The sequence below is a fragment of the Arvicola amphibius genome, chromosome 9, assembly GCF_903992535.2.
Source record: "Arvicola amphibius chromosome 9, mArvAmp1.2, whole genome shotgun sequence".
In the NCBI taxonomy this organism is placed as follows: Eukaryota; Metazoa; Chordata; class Mammalia; order Rodentia; family Cricetidae; genus Arvicola; species Arvicola amphibius.
The window spans coordinates 94040580-94055719 of NC_052055.2; the positions used below are offsets into that span (position 1 = coordinate 94040580).

A 15140-nucleotide genomic window follows, 5' to 3' on the forward strand; every position below is an offset into this window, starting at 1 on the left:
TCAAAGGAACAGAAGCAGCATGTCACACATCAAATCCTGACAGAGTTCCTTTTCCCCTTCAGGACGGCATGTTTCAAAAGATGTGTATTTGCCAATGTGGCCTGCAAAGAACAGGCAGTAACTATCCGCAACTGTCGTGGGACAGAACTATATCCCAGCCACCGACATCTCCGGGGTGCTTAGGCCTTCAATATCACCTGACTGAGAAGCCCAAGAAAATCCTACTCTCAATTGAAGAGACTGTTGGCCCAGATTTGGGGGGTGGGGGGAAATTGGTTAAAAGAGATAAAAACTTGATTGACTCACGCAACACCTCTGAACGTCATTTAAGGAACAAAATAGATGTAGCTGCTAGTTCAGCTAGAAGAACTATTAAGCTGCCATCTAAAAGACCTACTGTGAAGCCGGACGGTGGTGGCGCACGCCTTTAATCCCAGCACTCGGGAGGCAGAGGCAGGCGGATCTCTGTGAGTTTGAGACCAGCCTGGTCTACAAGAGCTAGCTCCAGGACAGGCTCTAAAGCTGCAGAGAAACCCTGTCTTGAAAAAAAACAAAAAAAAAGACCTACTGTGTGTCCACCTACTAACACAGATCTCATTTAGTCCCATTAGCAACTCAGTAGCAGTATTGTTTCCACGATTAAGCAAGGAAACTGAGGCTCCAAGGGGTGAGGTGGCTGAAGAAAACACAGCTAATACAGGGACTGTTGGGATCTGAACTCCTACAGGTTGGCTCCCAAAGTCCTTGGCCTTTCCAGTTACCAAATGGTGCCTCTCTGGAATTTTGCCTGCCAAGTGGATTTTCTAAATCTTCCTTAAAATTTCATTTGTCTTGTTCTCAAAGATCTTTAAAGAAAGCATCTATGGTTATTTCTGACATCTGTTTCAATTTGTCACAGTCCATTATGCCAAGAATCTATTAATTTTACTTTACCAAACTATCTCACGACAGAAATTAAGCCCGTTTACTCTTTCGTGTTGCCAAAGCAGCACATCTGTATTGGGTCAGCCCTCCAGCGAGAGGAGAGCCTGACTGGATGGGGAATGGGAGAGGCGGCGACAAGAGACAGGCCACATTTCAAAACACCTGGCACAGGTTCAGGTGGCTTTCCCGAGGTAGTGTTGATAGTTTTACAGCTGCACCATCATCACTGTTTATTAATAGAGTTACATTGAGGTATTACAATAGATGTGACCAGCTGTGGCAAACAGTTGTTGCCATTTTCTTCCACCATAAAACTTGTCAAATTAGTGGTTTTATGGGCATACAAATAATTAAGGGAAAATATATAGACAGTGTGTTTTATACATAGTAAATATGGATAAAGAAGTGGAACCCAAAATGATAATGACCTGCAGACGATTCATGCACAGGGAAGCCTGCTAATTAGAATTCCACCAGCCCAGAATACTTGGACCCAGGATAGCTACTATGTTATTCAGATTTTTAACATTCACGATAAATCTCAAGATGCTTCATATACATCAACTAACTCCCCTGTGACTGTTGGAGACCTCTGTGGATACGCCGATTAGATAAAATAGATGTTTGACATGCACGTGTATAAATCTCACAAATATGTTAAAGTTGATGAGACCCTGGAATTCACACTCTATGACAGTCATTAAGTGGAGCTTTTTATTGGACAGTGGCTATGGATACACACTTCCTGAGTGGACACACCAGCGCTACTACCTAGCCGTGGGCTTTGTGTAATGTGCTATGTTCCTCCATTTCTCTACGAAGCAAAGAAGAGTAGAACCTACTTCGCAGGTTATGAAGAACAGAAAATAACGAGCCACCTTTGATCCTAGCTCTTGGGAGGCAGAGGCAAGTAGTTCTCAGTGAGTTCAAAGCCAGCCTGGTCTACAAAAAGCAAGTTCCAGGACAGTCAGGACTGTTACAAAGAGAAACTCTGTCTTGAGGGGGGGAAAAAAAGCAAACAAAAAAAAATGATACATTTGAAGACTCATGACCCTTCCTTATAAATAAGAGCCTTGGAAGCTCTCAGAGGCCAGTTGGTCTAACACCATGGAAGGGCATTCTGTCACTAAGTGTCAGTCAGTATAAAATCCTGGGGCTCCTGGATGCCAGTCTTTTTAAGTTTGAAAATAATATTTAAAAATCAATTTTAAATTCTCCACAATTAGACAAGTTTTCACTAATTCTTTTTTCCTGGTGACTTAGCCTTACCCAATTACTTCTGAATCAAAATTACTTTCGAAACGCTCTAATTAAATTACAGATCGTATGACAGATTTCCGCGGAAGCGGCTGATGCAGAGCTTCTCACCAAGTCACTAACAATAGCTGTGAGACACCTATCTGCTACTTTTCACGGCGAGGATTCCATCATACACATCTCTGCAACGGCTTCCTTGCAGAAGGAGGGAGAGGAGGGAAAGAGAGAGATCCGAAGCAGGGGAGGAGCATGAAGGAGAGCCCTTCACTGCCGAGGAACGCACTCTACGGTGGGCACGGTCCCTGCATCCTCCTCTGGGAGCCGCCTCTAGAGGTGTTTCCCCTTCCCTCCAAAGTGAGACCTTTCCCGGCTCCACCTCACCACATCACTCACCCCTCCTGCCCACTCACCGCAGACACCTGGACAAGAGCATCCAGCCCTGAACCCAGTGTCCAGGCCTCATAGATCTCCGCCTTCCTCATCCTCCTCCTTTCTAGCGGACTGCTTCCCTTCTCACATCCCAGGCCTGCTTCTCATTTTTATCTCACTCTTCCTGGACAATCTTGTCATTTCCACCAGCACCCAAAGGCTGGGGATCTCCAAATCCTTACTTCTATCCTCACCTTCCTCCTGCAGGTCAGGATCGTCCAGCAACTTTCCTGTAAACTATCCTAACTTCACAGCCCACATGCACTTAAACACAACCGAGTTAGATCAAAATTCTTCAGCTTTCCTGCTCTGTTTTCTCTTCCTACGTTCTCCATCTGATCGCACAAGCTACATCTCCCAGAAGAACACCCCTGGTCCCATGATCTTGACAATCCAGCCCACCCTCAGGTTCTGACAATGCCATCTAAATGTCTCTCTACATTCTCCTTCCTCCCTGTCCTCCATGCTGACCTCTTGACTCTCCAGACATGGCCCCCTTCATAAGACTCATCCATGTACAATGCCTTTCTAGAAATACGATCATGCAAATAGCAACCATTGTGAGCAGGTTGTAAATAAAACCTGCTCACTGACCTCCATGACTGAAAATCTACAAGAAAATGTTCCAGCTCCTTAGGATGCCATGCAAGGTCCTTCTGGAACTAGTCCCCACTTCATTTTCCAGCTTCCTCAAATCTAACTCACCTTCACCAAACACCGTTACAGCCTGCTGCTCCCCTCTGCCTTTGTTGACATCACAGTATCTACTAGACCCCTCTGCCCTGATTCATCCTCTAAGATTCACCAGCTGTCACTCGTTCCAAGACATCTTCCCTAAATGGTACCGCCTTTTAAACATCCCAAGACATCAGGCAGGTAATTTCAAAAATTGTTCCAAGCTAAAGAATAAACACATCATGGACTAGAAATTCAGTCTATTCATACTTCTGTGTCTGGCTGTACCAGAGGCAGCTCATCACAACCCAGAAACCTAGAGACCTAGAGAAAGAATGCTACAAAGAGCTGCCGAGAGTCCCCTAGACTGTACTCATACCGTGCTGCATTATTAGGTATAATATTTTGGGGTTCTAAAATATCTTACTGAGGGATGGATATAAGTAAGGAAAAGAATATAAATCAATTACATAACTGATTAAATATTAGAAACTGAAATGCTAGATTTCCTTCCATACCATAACTATTTAATTTATTCCCCCCCCCCCTTAGGTTAGAATACAAAGTAATAGGTTTGTTTCATCATGGCCTCTTCATAGATGTGTCCTTATACATTGTTCTTATTCATCTGTCCCCCAAGAACAACCAACTGCCTCCTCCAAATATTTTCTAGCCGCACTTGGAACCTGGTTCTCAACATTAGACCTTTAAATCAAGGGAAGGAGGTAACTGGGTTGTAAATAAAACTCAACAGCTTCCCCAGAAAAAAAAAAATGGTATTCTGCTCATACCAAAGGAAATTCTACTTATTTAAAAAAGGAAGGAAAGGCTGGGCGGTGGTGGCACACGCCTTTAATCCTAGCATTCAGAAGGCAGAGGCAGGTGGATCTCTGTGAGTTCAAGGCCAGCCTGGAGCCTGGTCTACAGAGTTCCAGGACAGGCAGGCTCTAAAGATACACAGAGAAACCCTGTCTTGACAGTCCTTATGCCACAAGATAACCTGGCCTTGTGGATTACGGCCATGCTTCTGGGAAGGACTCAGCAAGCTTGGCAGGCTTGGCAGGCAGCTCAGAAGTGAACTCTCCCACATAGCCCTACTAACTTAAGCTGTACCATTGGAACCTGGAGCCAGGCAGCACAGATGGGTCACAGGCTACATTCTAAGTCACGGGGTCAGGACTATAATCATTCTACAGACATGAATTGTTAACCCCAGAGAGAAGGCATTCGGGTTGGTTGAACAATCCCATTTCAGGGATTCATTTCCTAGAAGACAGACAGCGGTCATATTCTGTTAGGAGGGTCTGCAATGGCAAGTCTTGCCTTTGCTTGAGTTCTTGTTTCTACCTCCCAGCAGAGCAGGAGAGGGGCATTTCAGAAAGTGAAAGGACCAAAGTCTCAGCATCCTGGAGAGACATGGAAAGTCTAGCAAGGTCTGTGAACCCACTGGATTCAGAACACAGAGCCTCTCTGTAGGTAACCACAGAGTTGGCACTGTGAGGATGCCTGCTTCTCAGGCTGAGTTCAAGTCCTCACAATCTACCTACACTTTACACATCCAAAATTCCAAGAAACGACACAGGCAGCTTCCATCCCATGGACAAAGACTGCCTCCATCCCATGGGACATGGTAATGGGAAGATAAGCAAGTTAGGCCCTGTGCTCACAGCCAAAGCAAGTGTTCTGAGTCAACAGCCTTGTAACGGCACCCAAGTTCAGCACCCAGTTAATCTCTGTTAGCTTATTTTCTTCTGAAGGCTCTCCTGACCTAACAAAACAAAGCTCTGAGTCTAAAAAATGTCCTTTATTTACTTATACTTGGGGACCAACTACCCCATTATCTGTATTACATATTGATAGCCAGATACAACTTGAAAGAGAATGCATTAACTAGAAGACACAAACACAGGCCAGATCAGTAACTACAAACTTGATCACCTTAACATGCACCTCCTTTATGTACAACAGTCCCCTTTGCTGCTCCTCACAATATAAACAAGGTACATTAGAAGAAAATAATGCTGCATGCTCAAGACATGATTACACCAAATCAGTTACCACAACGGTCTGTGACATGCAAGGTAATAAATACCATGCGCACAAAGAGCACAAATAACATCCATAGCTCCAACGACACTAAATACTTTCTGCAAGCGCTACCTTCACCAATTTGCAAGCCCTAAGGCCACACATTTAAATTTGCCCCACAGTCCCCAAAGCCATTTTTCTTTTTCAAATCTGAAACATTAAATTGCTTACATTCTATCTTAGTCCGAGAATGGAAGTGTGTGGGGGCACGTGTGTGTTCACATGTATGAGCACGCCCTCATTAATAAAATTCAGCCAATGACCTTCCCACAGATCTCATAGAATATGCAAAGCTAGCTATGCTGTATTTCATTAGCCCCATAGATGCTTATTTTTCTATTGCAATAAGGTTGGGTTAAACAAGGAAACTGCAATGAGGTTTCCCCCACCTAACTGATCCATGGTTATACAGTAATGGCAGAGAGGAGCATATCTGGTCACATTGCTATAGAAGGTCCCTGACTGGGGAATCTAAAACCTACCCTTGGCTCCCATGGAGCTTGAGATGAGATTTCTCCAAGGACACTGGGAAAGCCATGATTTAGGACTTACGGCCACCAAGTAGGACAATTCTGTAAACTTTGGCTACTCTGTAGGCGCCCACCTCCACCCTTTCCTCCCAAAGGCAGAATGGATGAAAATGAATGAGGACATCTGATCTCCATTCTAGGCATCTAGGATGTGTCCCCACAGATCCAAAAGGTCTGAGGACCGTCTCAATACTCCATGCTCCCTTCAGATGCAGCAGCGGTAGCTGATCTGGGAGAAATGACAAGGACTGAAAGGCTATAAAATGGGATCGGCCTATTTATTACAAATTGTGTTTGCTCAGGTTTTATGTTTATTTCCCACTAGGATATAAATAACCACCCCCTCGTTCATCAGAACTGTATTTTAAAAAGACACACCGATAAAATAAATGCTACCTCTAACTAACCTTCCAGCATCAGGATGTTACAAGTCTCCCCCAGCTGGAAAGAGAATGCGGTCTTCTGAAAGGGCACCTCTTCAAATGCATGCTTCCGGGCCTTGCAAGTCCATGTCTGTTCCGTGATGAAGCATCATTACCCAAGAACTCATCAGAAATGTAAACCCACGGCCCCACCTTGGTCCTATTAAATTAAAATCTGTATTTTAACAAGATCCCTGGGCTATCTGGATACCCATTAAAGTTCGGGAGCATTCCCTGGATGTCTACTAAGTGCGCTAACCTCTACTCTCAAGAACGGCTTTCTGTGGCCTTGCTGTTTAATTCCTCTGGATATCTTCTACAGAAAAAAAAAATGTTATTTTTCCAATTTGAAAACAAAAACAGATTATTTCTCTGAATTGGAGCCGATCTACTACAGGAAAGCGTTTTTCTATCTAACTGTCAGGGAGCTAATTAACATTTCAATGAACACTGACAGAAAATTTGTTCTGTCACTTCATAACTGAGGTAAACAGCACAGGTATGACAAGAAAAATTTAACTAAGACTAACAGGCTCACATTACAACCCCCAGGGGGTTTCTGAAAACTAATTTCCTGCCCATAAAAAAACAAAAATAAAATTATTTCCAGTATCAAGGTAAGCACATAACTGAGAGTTGGAACGTTAGTGTGGTCTCCAAATTAGAATCATTTTTGTTTACCTCCGCTAACAATGAGCCTCCTGGGGAGAAATTATAGGAAGAAGTTTAAGTCCCCTCCCTGGCGTTCTCCACCTGTCAGTAGAGAGACTGCAGTGGGGGGAGATACCCAAGTGAATACAATTAATGCCTTCTGCATGCTTTGACTCCAGCTTCCCAGGAATGGGAAGGGGCTCAGATGCTAGCAGCTGGAAGGAGTCTATCCTAGTGTGCGGCTCTGTCGCTGTGATAAATACCATTACCAAGAGCAACTTGGGGTGGAAAGGGCTTTTGGGCTATACAGCCCATCATGAAGGGGAGCTGAGGCAGGAACCTAGAGACAGGAACCTGGAAACAAGAACTGACGCAGAGACTACGGAGGAACACTGCTTACTGGCCTGCTCTCCGTGGCTCGCTCAGCTTTCTCTCTCACACCATTTATACAAAACAGACTGGACCCTCTCACACCAATTGTTAGCTAAAAAAAAATGCTACACAGACATGCCTGCAGGCCAGTCCGATGAAAACAAGCCAAACTGTGTCAGGTTGATAAAAACCAAGCAGCACAGAGTCTCGGGGATAGCCCACACTGCTGGCCCTCTTATCCAGGAAAGCCTTTCCCCTATGCCAGGCAATCACTATGCTTTAACGCAGGCCCAACCACATCCCTGATCAACGCTCACACAATACTCTGGCCCATAGCCAACCCAGAACAAACCCCAACCCACCCGCACATACACCTACTGTACCACCTTCAGACACCCAAGACCCCCTAGAACATCCCACGTGTGAGTGATTTCAGATGAAAACTTATCTCACTTCTTAGGTGGTGTGGTATCCTCATGGCCTGCTATAACTGTGGGTTTCATTTCTAATGCACCTAAATTATGATTAGCCTGACATAATGTACTGAGACCCACAGTGCCAAATGAAGTCATGTGATGTAATGGTAATACAATATATTCAGAGATTATGTAACGGTTCATACGTCTTAAAGAGTTGCTAGTGCAACCATATTTATCTGCTAGACTATGATGCACAACCAAGAAAACCTAATCCCCACACTCAAGTACGTCCCTGGGTTCCAATGCCAAGCAAAGAACTGTGTACCACACACACAGCTGAAGCGAGCCCCATGTGGTCTCTCAATAAGTTTCTTTGTTTATAAAAAGAAAAGACAATTTAAGGAAGCAAGGGGTCTAAAAGAGCCATATTTGGCACTCACAGAGTCAGAGTAACTCATGCTTTTGTTACTTAACATCACATCTGTATGAGGTAGGCCAAAATAAGCACTGTCATTTTAAGTGATTAAGCCAAGACTTAGACTGGGGTGGGGGGTACTGAGTTGCCTGTCAAGGGGCCAAACAGAAAGCAAGACTGAAGCTAGTTGAATTCAAAATCTCCAATTACATTTCTAGACAAACGGGATCAGCCAATGTTAAAAGCAAATTTTATGGATGTTTTGCCTTGAAATGAAAGAAGGAAACATTATTTTATATAAAATGATATTATGTTCTTTTATTGCCTTAATTTTGCCACCCAGGCTTTCTTCCCCCCCCCACCCCCCGCAAACAAAACCTAGACAAATCTATTCCAAATTTTGAAATCCTATTTAAGCATAAAATAATCTAGTACTTCATACTGAGAAATGGATTTGCTGTTCATAACTTGACTGTTATTTTAACCTATATTACGCAGAAAGGCCTGTTGAGTTGCTAATCTGAAGTGTCATTGATTAGACATTCTGGCTCACAGGGACATTCTCCCAAAATAGATTCTTAGCATTTTATAACCCTCCTACATTCCACAAAGGAGAATCTGGAACACAGGAAGCAACCGTTTCCTCACACGTAATAGCATCTTCATTGTCATCAAAAGGCATCTGATTAAAACCCAAAGACATCCAATGTGCATCCTTTCCTTTATCCCCACATCCCTGTCTCCCACGCCAGCACTCAATCAGCATCACATCCTGAACTAAGCAGCCTCCCCACCTTGCTTTCCTCAATCTATGCCACACACAGACCCCTCCTCCCCCGAGTGGCTGCCAGTCACTAAACAAGAGTGGTCCATGCTCTCCTTCCTGCTTCCTCCACATTGCCACCCACAATTTCTGAGGCAGGAATCTCCGAAAACAATTTCACCCTAGAGCCTGTTGAGGCCCCTCATTCCCCCACCCCACCCCCACCCCCGTGCTCAGGGCAGGCTCATGCAAATGCTTTTAACCAATGAAAGCCTCCTCCAGAGACTATATCATCACTTTTAGCCAATGAGAGTAAAGGTCAATCGGCTCCAGGAAACTCAGGGTGCCTGTGCTTGGCATTCCCATCCTGCCTCTTGGGCCATGTTTGTCTGTCGGGTTTTCGAGACACGGTGTAGCTTTGAAGCGTGTCTTGGCACTAGCTCTATAGACCAGGCTGGCCTCAATACCACAGAGATCAGCCTGCCTCTGTCTCCCGAGTGCTGTGATTAAAGGCGTGTGCAAGGGGAGAGAAAGCCACAGAAACAAGTCTCAAAATGTAAGATGGTGAAACAAAAGGTTCAGGAACTTGAGTGCCAAGAAGTTTCTAGAGTCGCCTGACATATACAAAGCCTGGGAACCCTAAAGGGCCTTGTGGAAGCCTGTCCGGGCTTGTTTCCTGGGAAGTGATCTGAAAAGTCAAGAGCATTGCTTGGCCATTGGAAATGCCCTTAAACCATCACAGTGCTGCGGCCTCCTCAGGCAGCAAGAGAGGAGTGCAATGCATCCTCATCCTGCCTCACAGGAACTTCTTCTTCAAATAAACACCACACTCCGTATGTCTGTTTGCACTATTCCTTCCACATGGATTCTCTTCCCTTCCATTTCCTCCTTGAAATTCTACTTCCTCAAGATGTATTTCAGTGCCACGAAGCCATGCATAGTTTACTCTCAACAGGATGTGCCCATGCCCCCTCCAGTGGGCACTATCTGCTTCGTATTTCTGATATTTATATACACAGCCATTCTGTAAACTCATAAAGGACCCTCTCCTTTGTATCCCTTATAAAGGGATCTCAAACTGCAGGCTTCAACCCACGAATGAGAAAGTTTTAAAAAGAAAAACTACATAAGAAGATATCAGAATGTATCACACTTAGGATAAATGGTATCTCCTGGCACCCCTACTTCAGTTACATGTACTCATGTTTACAGGAGTACACATTTAGTTTCAATTTCAGTGTTAAACTCGTTTGTCAACAGTGTCAGTCCAAAACAGTCTAAAGCCTGTAGTATCTGCCCAATAGTAATGCCTACTATGTGAACATTTACTGAGTCGGCCACGCTGATGAATATGAAGCAACCCGTGCATTAAGATTTCTTTTGCCTTTTTAAAGTTTTAGTTATGTGGATGAATCTATGTGGGTGTATGCTGCAAATGCCCATGGAGACCAGCAGAGGGCACTGGATCCTCTAGAGCTGGAGTTATAAAGTTACATAAGCAACCTCAGGAGGGTGCTGGGAACTGAACTCTGGTCATGGGAAGAGCAATAAACATTGTTGACTCCTGGGCCATCTCTCTAGCCCCATGTGTTACAATGTCAGAGGTTTGGCTTTAAGGGGGTGTGGAGCGCTTGTATGAAGAGAGGAATAGAGATGCTGGCTTGTGTGAAGTTTGTGGGATAAGAGACAGTGTGAGTAATAGGCAAGCTCTTGATACTTATCATTTCAATCTTGATCGACTTTCTCCCTAGTAATGAAAAGGTGTTCGTATTTAGAGAAGAGCAAATACAAGCTATTTTGGAAAGTTTTCCTCATTGGCCAAAACCATCTCATGGTGACTCCTAGTGCATGCAAAGTTGGGTAAAACATGGGTTGTGCATGCTGTTGTCTAGTATTAGACTAGGGAGTCAAAAGAGTCTGTATTTGGGACTAGGATGGGTGGTAGAGGACGCAAAGGCAAAAACTGAGTTTTTTCATTATTATTATTATATTACTTTATATTTATTACTTTATATTTTTTACAAAGGTTGCCTTTGGAGGAGAGCTGACATAGTATCATCTTGAGCAAAGGCTGGGGGGTTCTCAAGAGCTACTTTTTAGTGATCACAGGGAAATTACCTATACTGTGTATTTTTTAAACACACAGAGCCTAGTAATCTTGAGATGATTTTGGCCAACTAGAAAAAGTTGTTTAGGTATCAAAATAAATAAGAGTATCTTCCCAGGGGGAGGGGTTGGCGCACGCCTTTAATTCTAGCACTCAGAAGGCAGAGGCAGGCAAATCTCTCTGAGTTCGAAGCCAGCCTAGTCTACAGAGCTAGTTCCAGGACAGCTAGGGCTGTTATACAGAGAACGTCAGTCTCGGAAAACCAAACTGAATAAATAAAGGAACAAACAAATAAATAGATAACAAGAGTATCTTGCTATTAACCTGCAACTCCTCTCTTCACAGACAGATGTTTCTGGGGAGGGGGAGGGGTTCTATGATGAAAGAAAGGAAGTGCCCAGTGGTCTTTATTTAAAATTTATATCTCTTTTCACAAGTTAATTAACAGGCATAAGTTCCTAACTCATAGTATTCTGTTTTCAGTTTTGTTTTGTTGTTGTTGTTGTTTTAAGATCAATACCATCTAAGGTTCTGGACTTCTCTTTTAATATTTTGACACAACTTTAACTTGCAATCGTCAAGGTCTTGCTTTGTAATTCTTTTAAAAGCCTCTCGTCATCAATTGGAATTTGCAGTATTCTGAAAAATGCATAGGATTGATACCAGAAAAGTGGGCCTTGAAGCTAATTCTTAATCAAGTCTGAACTGTGTGAACTCGGGCAAGCTACCCGATCGCTCCATCTTCAATTTCCCTGTCTGAAAAAAAAAAAAAAAAAAAAAAAAAAAAAAAAAAAAAAAAGACCAACAGCAGTGCTTATTTTGCAAGTTTCTTGTTGAAGAATAAATGAGCTAAAACATATGATGTACATGTCACTGATAAGTCATACTGTTCGGTAAATATCAGTTTTGAAATATCTGCTGTCGTTTTTTTTTTTTAATCTCACTATAGTTACCAAGCAGTTTAAATCTATTTTCTCATCTATAAAATGAGAGTACTATCACTTACCACTTCAGAGATATTATCAGATTCAAACAAGAAAATATGAAAATATCAGACAAACAGAAAGTAATCAAATACACTAGGCGTGAGTGATGCCTGTCTGTCAGCCCAGAACTCAGCAGGCTGAGCCAGGAAGATTGCCTTGAGTTGCTGGTTTTCACACCAAGACCATCTCTCAAAATCAAGCAAAAGGGGGAGAAAGGGAAGGAGTGAGCGAGAGATAGAAAGACTATCTTTTTTAAATTTTTGATCACTCGTGAACTTAAAAGTAAACTATAAACATAAAATTTTTAATAAATCCTAAAACTGAGCTAGAAATGCCATGCAAAAAGTGATCTATAACTAAGAAAATGTCCAACACGTTTGAAATGTACACTCAAATAGTTTGGCTTATCTTTACCTTTACCTGAAGCTAAGCTTTTGTAAATGTAAATTCTATATCCGCAAAATTAAACACTCTCTTAAGCCAAACTGTTCTACTATCAACAGTCAAGACATCCTATGTGCTTTCATAAGTCATAAATGTATACATATTGGAGTGTACAACAGCTTTTAAAAAAAACGCTCTCAAGCTGTGGTCTGTGCCTTTAATGCTAACACGAGTGAAACAGAGATAAACTGATCTGTGTAGTTCGAGGCTAGCCCATTCTACAAAGCAAGTTCCAAGACAGCCTGGGCTACATTGAGAGATCGCGTCTCAAAATAAAGAAAAAAAAAACAAATAAATGATAACAATTTAGATGAGATAAAGTTCAGGTCAATTCAGCAGAAATTCTGCGACAGTGTTCCAGGTCATTTACTGGGGACTGAAGACACAGCTTGAGCCCTCACCCCAAAAGGTCTACGGGTTATCACTGATCATCTCAAAACACAACTTATAAACACCTACGGGAGTTCAATTTGAACCAGAAAACGGGTGAGCAGCAAAAATGTATCTCAAAACAGTAAGTTCTTCCCTTTGACTACAAGCCTGCCTAGATTTTAAAAAGCAAAAGTCTTTAAAAGACAGTTGTTATCTGGAAAGCTATTGAATTCGTGCCAGAAACCAACGTTTCAAAAGGTAAACCTGTAAAATAATAGCTATCTGTAAATGAAAGGCTGAAATAACCCCAGGAACAGCAACACAGTAATTAGCAACTTTTATAGAGTAATAACATGTTCCATATTCTCTCTACACTAGCTCTTTGAAGTTGCCAGTGTAATATATACAAGTTTTATTGCATTAGAGCCCATCCTCGTGTGTTTTATAGGCGCTAGCATTATGCAGAGCAAGCTGTAGTCACCATCGGATCTTTTATAAGAAACGGCTCGATAATGTGCAAGCTTTGTGTCTAGTTTATTTTGTTACACCTGTCTTTAGGAAAATAAAAGTCACCGCAAGCCTAAATCACCGAAAAGAGCCACATGGCCACATACCATCGATGTATGAGCCATAAATCATAAAGCAGTTTAGCTTTAAAATTGTGCATTGCATATTCATGTGCACACCACTTGCAGTTTTAGACACATGTGAACTCTTTACTGAATTAAAAAGAAGGAAACCGCTCCACAATCAGCGATTACCAGAGGCAGAACAGAGAGCAGTTAATACGCTTGTTCCAGCAGATGTTCATCCCCGTAAATATTAAACATAACACAAGTTCCTCCAGGAATATACAAGCAGTAATTTTACCACCTGAATAGGGCTGGTTGGAAACATTTAAGAGGGTGGGGGGCAATGTGACGGATGCTAAAGCAGCCAATGGGATTTTTTTTTTCCAGACAACTGCAACTAGAATTCAATTGCTTCTACCTGTGATTTACCTACAGAAGCTCCCCAATGTGAGCATCCCAAGAATCGGGATCCCAAGTGCATTCCAGCTGCTGGCTTTGAGCTTGACAAAAAGGGACTGGGGTGAGGAGTGACTAGTTCTGTCCTGGGAAGGTGTGAAGAAAAGGTGCAAAGGAATTGTGAACCTCCGGGAAACGAGTCTCCCTGGGCCAAGGCCTCTGGAATTCGGGTACGGAGACACACTGGCCTCCTGCCCCGGGTGTTCACTTTTCCATCTCGAGTGGGAGTGGGTAGGGCAGACGGAGGGAGGATGCAGGCGCCAAGACTCAGGGCATGCAGGGAACAGGCTAGAGAGCATCCTCTCAAAGCACTTCGCAGCGGTACCAACTCTAGGGGGTCACAGGGGTGAGCCTGAGGTTCTCAGAGAGCTGGAAGGAGCACAATCCGAAGGAAAGGAGCTGAGAGGGGCTGCGGGATGAGGGACGGGTTCTCGGGCATCAGTGACACGTTCTAAAAATTGCTTCTTTTTCCCTCCACCGCTGCGCTCCTCCTCTGGCACCCAGACCACCGGCCCCTTGAGCTGGCGCAGGCAGCACCGAGGGGAGGGGACAGGGAGGGAGACCGACAAATTGACGGGAAGGCGGCCGTGCAGCCAGCCCGCCAAGGCTGCAAGGAGCCGGCTAGGCTGGCGCCCCCGACCCACCCCACCCCCACGGCGGCGGGCACCCGGCGTCCCGGCCCAGGTGAGGGCGCGCGGGGCCGCCGCGGCTCTCCGGGCATCCAGCACCGGGACTTACCACAGCGACTCGAGGTCCCATTCCTGGAGCAGGGCTAAGTCGAAGCTGTCCATGGTGGGAGGTGTCAGCACCGCCGCCGCAGCCGCTGCTGTGTCCGCCGCCGCCGCCGCCAAGGCTCGGGCCGCCCGCGCGCTGCAACGAAAGGCGCCCGCTAAGGTGCATCCCGGCCGCGCCCGAGCCGCCGCCGCCCGCCCGCCACCCTTCCCCGGCTCGCAGCGCCCGGTACCCCCGCGGCCCCCGACTCCCGGCCGGCCCGGCGTGTGGCAGCAGCCGGCGCACTCACCCGCTCGCCGGCTCGCGCGCAGGCACACTCGCTGAGAGCCGTGAGCTCGACGCGCCGCCGCCCCCTCCCGGCCTGCGCCCGCCCCTCAGCCCCTCCGCCCCTCCGCCCCTCCCTCGCGGCGGCCCGGCCCGCTGCAGCCGCCGGCGCGGTGCTCTGCGCCCGCCCGCCTCTTTCTTCTCCTCCGGGAGGCGCGTGTGCGCGGGCGAGGACGAGGCGCGCGCGCGTCGTGGGCCCCGC

General features: G+C 45.0%; 1 protein-coding gene across 1 annotated transcript in view; it reads right to left on the reverse strand.

Annotated features, from left to right (window-relative positions):
• Positions 1 to 14673, reverse strand: part of Aff3 (AF4/FMR2 family member 3) — a 464423-nt gene extending 449750 nt beyond the window's left edge. The window contains exon 1 of the mRNA XM_038343070.1: positions 14621 to 14673. Coding sequence (XP_038198998.1) covers positions 14621 to 14673 — 53 coding nt within the window. The remainder of the gene's footprint in view (positions 1 to 14620) is intronic.
• Positions 14674 to 15140: the final 467 nt, after the last annotated feature.